At 35.0% G+C, this 7,514-nt stretch overlaps 1 protein-coding gene across 1 annotated transcript in view; it reads right to left on the reverse strand.

Moving 5' to 3' along the window:
* The window catches only part of Vsig1 (V-set and immunoglobulin domain containing 1), a 29,594-nt gene extending 22,308 nt beyond the window's left edge, over positions 1 to 7,286 (reverse strand). Inside the window, exon 1 of the mRNA XM_074062698.1 lies at positions 7,098 to 7,286. Coding sequence (XP_073918799.1) covers positions 7,098 to 7,146 — 49 coding nt within the window. The 5' untranslated portion in view covers positions 7,147 to 7,286. The remainder of the gene's footprint in view (positions 1 to 7,097) is intronic.
* Between the last annotated feature and the right edge of the window lie 228 nt (positions 7,287 to 7,514).

Here is a 7,514-nt window from a genome sequence, read left to right on the forward strand (position 1 = left end):
TCACCCTCCTTTACCCTCCCCCTCCCACTAATAACCTCCCCTTAACATAACCTGTTTTACATTTCTCTTGTACATTATTTAAGTGTCTGTTCATTGTTCTGGGGGGTTGCTTTGATATTTTACTTGTACATATATTATACTTTAATCAGTCTAACCTCCTCTATTACTCTTCCTTAACCCTACCCTGTATTGTCCAACAGTTTTCATTGCATTTTATTGTGTCTTGTTCATTCACAGATATGATGTATTCCAATATTATTAATGTGAATTTCCACCGAGCAGCATATAATTGGACCTACAGACAATGTAATTACATTTAGTGCAATTATTGATGGGTTAGTTCTTAAGTATCCCATTTTCTTATTTGTTTTTGGTTTCTTTTGCTTCTTCTTCCTCTGTTTCTATTTTTTTGCCTTCCTGTCAGTCACTTAAACATTTTTTATGATTCTGATATTATTTATTTATAGTGTGTTAAAGAACATATCTTTGTATAGTTTTCATAGTGGTTGCTTTGGGTATTATGATATACATATGTGAGTGATGACAGTCTAATGGCATCAGTATTTTACCACTTTGAGTAAAGTATGCAAACCTCACTTCCATTTAGGCCCATTTTCCTTCTCTACTTTTAAATATTATTGTCTTGAATATAAGATAATATTTGATTTTGCTTCAATCATCACATATGATTTATAAAACTTATGAGTTAAAGCATAGTCTATTGTATATGGTCACCTTTCTACTCTTTCTATTATCCTTCCTGGATTCCTGATGCTCCAAAATGCTTTTTTTTATCACTTACTTTATGTTTGAGGAAATTCCATCAGCTATTCTTTAAGAGTATGTATGTAAGCTACAGATCATTTTTTTCTTTTGACTGAGAATCTCATTATTTCCCCTTAATTTTCTAAGAATAGTTTTACTTATTTAGCAGTACTGGGGTTTGAACTCAGGGTCTCAGGCTTGCTAGACAGGCACTCCACCACTTGAGCCAAGACTCCAACTCTCAGGCATTGTTATCAGGATTTCCTTAAGCCAGGTTACCAAGTGTTTCTCAGTGAGCAATGGTATGGTAGGTCATTTCTACAGGTGCTCCCTACTGCTCTTGTGTCTCTGTGGGGGCAGAAGAGTTCTAGACCCACAGAAACAAAGAACCTTCCCAGATTGGGACACTTGCCAGTGACTTCATTTCTTTTATTTCTTCTACCCTTACACCTCTGGTTCACTAGGTGAAAATGGGGAGTTTTAGACCAAGTAGAAAAGGAGATTACTTCTTTTGTTCACAATTATTGGTGGAGCTTCTGATCAGAAAGAGTCTCATTTGATCTAGGAATGAATGAGCTTACCCAGGCTGCTCTCTATTGCTAGGTTGGGGGATGAGGAAATGCCTGGACTAAGACCATTTCTTTTGTTGGGCTGGAGATATTAAAAAGTCTGCCTCTTTGTTCTCCCAGGGTTCAAACCAGTTTGCGCTCTTCTTATCACCTTTCAGAGTTCTCTTGTGGTTGTCTCTTTCACTATTTCCAGAATCTATATTTGTGCTTAGCAGGAGGGAGCAAGAAGAAACAAATCTACATCATACTATTTGGACCAGAAATCTCCAGTTTTTCAGAGTATTTAATGTTCCTGAGACCATAAATTGTGAGAGCTATTAAGGTAATGAGCTACCCATGTGATATAGAAGAACATCAAAGAGCTCCATACCCAAAAAATCCTGCCTGCCACTCTACTGAAATGCTCAGTGCCATGAGAACTTTCCAAAGGGCTGTGATAGATCACAATACTTCAGATAATACTATAGAGGCACTGGTTCATCTGATTAACTGGTTATTACCCATCACAAAGTCAGAACGTATGAAAGTTCTATAGGATGGAACATAGGACAGGCAGGTAAGTACTGGAGGAGACGGCGAAGTTCATGAGATGCTGCCCATGCTTCAGGGAGACTGAAATGAGAGTCCTATCTGCCAGCGAGGTTCGTGAGGAGATGTGGCGGTACAATAAGGATATAGAGATCATGAGAAGCTCAGAGGAAATAGTACAGAAAGACAAATCCTTAACTCATTTTTCTCACTTAATGGCAGCAGTTAGAGAAAAGGAATTTAGGGGATTGACATTTTGAAAAGGCAAAAGAAAAAGCAAGCCATTGAACTTATTCTTCCTTGTTTCCTGAATTTGATAGCTATATTCTCTAAAACAGCCAGGCCCACTCTGACAGCAGCTGGTCCTTTACATGACAACCAATGCATTGAGGAATTGAGGAAGCAGCTTTAGGGTAGACCCAAACATAGCATCTTCTAATTCCATGCACTTTGCCGCTTGTGAAATTCTCTTCCTCATACGTTCCTGGTTCCAATAATGCCTCTCCCCCCAAAAGGAAATTAGATTGAGAAAACAGCTATTTTTTTCCAAACTAAACCTCACTGGATAAAACTGGTCCTCTTCCTTGGAGGAAGAGGTAGATCCTTCCTGTTCGCAAAGCACCTAGGTCCTTTCTCCTGGAAGTTAGCCATATCTCAGGCTGTGCTTAAATTATGACTTCAAAATGCTTTAAAGTGTCCAAAATGAAAGGGATAGAACTGGAGATTTGGTGAACATTACATTTCCTAGAAACTTTTCCCTAACAGAGATTTTGGAGATATTATTTGGCCATCATTTTTGTTTTCTAGTTTGGATCCTAGTATTTGTTATGAGATTAACCAATGGTAGAATGGTGGTAAGTTATGACCAGAAAAAGCAAAACCAAAACAAACCAAAATAAAAAACTTTTGATGGACACTCTCAGAAAAAAATGCTTAAAGGTAGAGTTCTCACACCAAACAAGCCATGGAAGAGGCAATAGAGCCTAGCAACGAATATGTACTGAACAGCTATTTTGTGCTCAAACAGTGTAAAACACTACAGCAACAATAATGAATAAGACAGACATGTCTCTGCTTGCCAGGTCAATGCAATAGGAAACCATTTATAGCACAGACCAGGATGGAGGTGAATGAAAATCAGGGACTTGAGAACTACAAATCTGATTCAAACATTTCCAACATTTTAAAACGAAACTAATGTATAGTGTAAGCCTATTCAGAATTGTCACAATGAATCCCCCTGTGCAATGAGTATATCCTAATAAAAATGGAAAGACATCGAAAATAAACAAAAAATTGAAGAAAAATAAATAAAAGACATATATACTTATAACTATTTTGCGATCTGTAAAAGCTCACTATCACATTCGAATTCAGATGGGAATTCCAAAATTCAAAGTGATACAATATATTTTAAAGGCTACTAAACCTTGTTCTATAAATAGGCAACAATTGGCAAGGCAAAATCTCCAGACCATTTTATTGCCCAGATTCCTAATACTCAGCACAATAATCATAATTTCTTCTTAATTGAATTATGAAGAAAATGGTTTTCAGATATTTTCCACCCTTCATATGGTGACAATACACTTCAGCTATATAATTTAAGATTCACCTTAAAAATACAGCAGCATTCTTTTGGCGCATATTACTGAAGCCTCCGGCATCACCCTCCAGCCCAGCACTGTCCAACAGAACTTTCTGTTAGAATGATGATGGTGACAGAAATGTTCAGTCTCTACACTGCCCAATCACATGAAATGTGACTACTAAGACTAAGGAAGTGATATGTTTACTTAATTTGAATTACTTTAAATTTCAATAGCCTCATGTGGAGAGTGGACAATGCAAATTTAATTCTAAACAGGAGGTAATTCTGTGAATGTCAAAAGAAAAAAAAACAGTTCCTTTCCTTTGGATGAATTCATTCTAAATAGAAAAAATTACTTTAAAATTCAGAAAGTCAGAAAAATGTATACATTAACAGAACTGTGAATAAAGACTAGTACTTCATTTAAATAAATTCCACAATTGCCTGTTTTCTTACTGATTACTGATAACTGGATTAAAAAAAAATCAATGCAAAAATGCATATATGGCCGAAATATGTATGACTCCTTTTAGAAATCAGGTCTATTATTAAATGAAATAATCCAAGGTGTGTATGCTCAAATGTATCAGCAGTTTTAAAAGATTTTAATTGTTTTGTATTTTGGTGATGATCATGTATTTGATGCTTATAATGTGAGCAAGCCCTTTGCTTATTGGAGGATTATTATTCTAATATACCACAGCAAAAATATCCCCCAATTAGTCATATTTAACTTAATATTTTTGAAGCAATTTAATTTCTAGCAACCTCATGTAAAATTGCTTCATTTGTGAGTTACAAAATAATATAATCAAATGATTACTCACTTTTTGATTTTGACTGCTAAACCAAAGTTCAAATATATTATTTCTTTGAAATGCATAGTCCATGCCTCCAGATATGAAAACATTAAAATATCTTCCCAACATGTAACTAATAGATATTACAAGTGCCTAAAACGGTATGTATGAACTTTTGCAGAAGAAAATCTTGATTAAAATTAGTTTTCCTAAATTGAAATTTAAACTAAGACTTCCTAAGAAGTCATTAAAAATATTTTGATTAAAACAAAATCTTTCCTGTTTAATTGTACAGGAAATTGATTTTAAATATGTATATGAAAATCATTTCTGTATGTTTGGAGTCTGGGAAGGTAATTCATTCTTTCAACAAACATTTTCTATGTGCCTACTATGTGCAAGTCACCATGCTGGACACCAAAATGTGGCATTCTCTCTGAAACAAGTACAGGTGGGGCAGCAAATTGTACATTGATGGAAACATTATCAGGTGTCCCACAGCCATATCTGGATCAACTGGTCACTCTAGATCACTAAAGTGGTCCGGTTCACGGCAAATGGCAGATATAGATTACCTAAATCTTCCTTTCTCTGACTTCCATACATCTATAAGTACAGCAAATAACACTGTACTTCCATTTCATCTGCTGGGCTGGCTACCGTATTTTGCTTTGGGCCAGTTAGATCATACATGTATGGATATATAGCATATAATGTACACCAACAAAACCAATTAAACAGTAATTTAAGAACTAAATATTCTGAAGTACTTATTGGTAACTCCAACTGGGCCTTGTCTATAAGTCACAAGTAGTATCCCAACATCATGCTAAATAATTTTTTAAACAATAGGAAAATTGTATACAAGTTATAAGCCCTATTTTAATGTAATATATATACTTGAAAAGAAAAAAATAAGAAATTTGCCCAAATTTGAGTGATAAGATTGTAGGTGCCTGGGCTCTGGAGGCTCATGCTTATAATCCTAGCTATTCTGGAAGCAGAGGTCAGGAGGATTGTGGTTCGAAGCCAGCCTGGGCAAATAGTTTGCAAGACCCTATCTCAAAAAGCCCTTCACAAAAATAGGGCTGGTGGAGTGGCTCAAGGTGAAGGCCCTGAGTTCAAGCCCCAGTACCATCACCAAAAAAAAAAAAAAAAGAGATTGTAGGTGATTTTTATTTTCTTATTTATACATGTCCATATTTCAACCTTTCTTCAATGATCATTAACTGTTTACAATCAGTAAAAATTATATACATTAGTTACATTAAAAATCATTCTTGTACTTGTTCTAAACCCTGTGCCTAGTAGGCCAGGTTAAGGCCTCACATAGGGAAATTAAGTGTTGACTAAAGGTGTGATCTTAGAGAGTTGGTGAAGAAAGCCTGAGTTTGACCAATTGGCTAAGGATTGGAGGGAGGCACAAAGATTTTCACTGTTTAAAATGAAATTTAACTGAATATTCTAGGTTAGGGAAAATAGTAACATGTGTTTCCAGCTCTATGGCCTAGTTAGGTCATGGGATGAATGCAATATCCCCTTCTGGTGACTTTTGACTCCATACAACATATTTTTTTACCATTTAGCAACAAATATTCAAAAAAAATTACTACCAATTACAAGATAGTTTGGAAAAGCTACACTTTTTTCTAATTATAAAAATAGTATAAGGACTGGAGATGTAGATCAGTGGAAGAATACTTGCCAAGCATACACTAGCCCCTGGGTTTGCTGCCCAGCACTGCAATATCTCTATCTATACAGACAGATATATATATAGAGAGAGACATATATACAGACAGATAAATATATAGACAGATAGACATACAGACAGATATATATATAGACAGATATACATATAGACAGCTAGATAGATACATATATATTATTCTTTTTATAAAACCTAGAAAGTATGGAAAATCTGGAAATAAAATTATAATCATCTATAATCCCATCACCCAGAAGTAACCACCATTAGTATATTGCTTTCTATTAATTTATTATTGCCATGTTTGTATATCCTGCTTTTTTACATAGTATTTTATCCTGACCATATTCCTGCATCATTAAATATGCCTATTAAAGCTCATTCTAAAGACTGCCTAACATTACTTGTTTAAAATATTCTCTTTTTTGATATAATATTGTTATATCTATCATAAACCTAGTTTATCATACAAAAAGATTTAAAATATATCATATATCTGGTATTTGAAAAAAATTGGCCAGATTTTCTGAATTAGTGGGATTTTGACTCTAAAAATGATTTTGTTCTACTTGAATTCCTAAAATCACCCATATTGTACACAATGATAAATCACTCCTACATTTTCCAAAATACAGTGGTTTGGAAAACCACAAGTCCCTGAGAAATATTAAAAAACAAAGCACTCAGTAAATCTCTGTTCTTCCCACACATATACCCTGGCAGGCTCCAACCCAGGCTCTTTAAGCTCAATCACAGTGAGCTTAAAGAAAACACTAAAGTAAAACACAGAAAAATATTCTTAGTATAAACTTCCGTTTCTGAGTAAATTTACTTGTTCGCTTTTCAAACTAAACAAGGAAAGAAACTACGTTCTTTTTCTGAGAAAATTCAATTTAGAATTTCCATAGAACAATTTTACTATAGGCTGGCTTTCCAAATACCAGCATGGCACATATTTTCTAAGAAAGAGTTATGAAAATCATTCAGAGGAATTATTCAAGGGAATTATTCAGAGAAATTATTCAAAGGAATTCATAATTCCATTGAAGTCCAGGAGAGGAAAATTCTACGTAAAGGTTTACAATTTCAGTCTGAATTTCCAGTTTCCTCTAGGGCTTTGGAGATCCTTTCCTTACCCGCAAGGCAGTTTAGGATCAGGAACACCTTCCAAAATGAGAACACCATCGTGTCGAGGTTTCTTGAGAGCAGCAGGTGCCAGAGCTTGCCTGGACTAGGCTGAGTCTCAAACTGGTTTCTTCAATCACACCGGGGTTTGCCAGGCTTATCTGTTGGGCATCACCAAGCAAACATGCTTCTTTAGGCTTACTTACTGGGCACAGAGCTTTCTCAGTGGATTTGTGTTTCTTTGAAACACTTTTCATGGGGCGTGTTTCCTTGATATATTTGCTACTGTGTTAATAATAAACCCATGTATTTAAATTTTTCAAGCTCTTTATAAATAGATTCTCTAAGTCTCATTGTTTAAAATCAATCTTCTTAAAAATTGTACTTGGGGGGAAGATACAGTTGGAAGAGCACCTATGCAAATAAAA

The sequence above is a fragment of the Castor canadensis genome, chromosome X (genome assembly GCF_047511655.1).
Source record: "Castor canadensis chromosome X, mCasCan1.hap1v2, whole genome shotgun sequence".
NCBI lineage: Eukaryota > Metazoa > Chordata > Mammalia > Rodentia > Castoridae > Castor > Castor canadensis.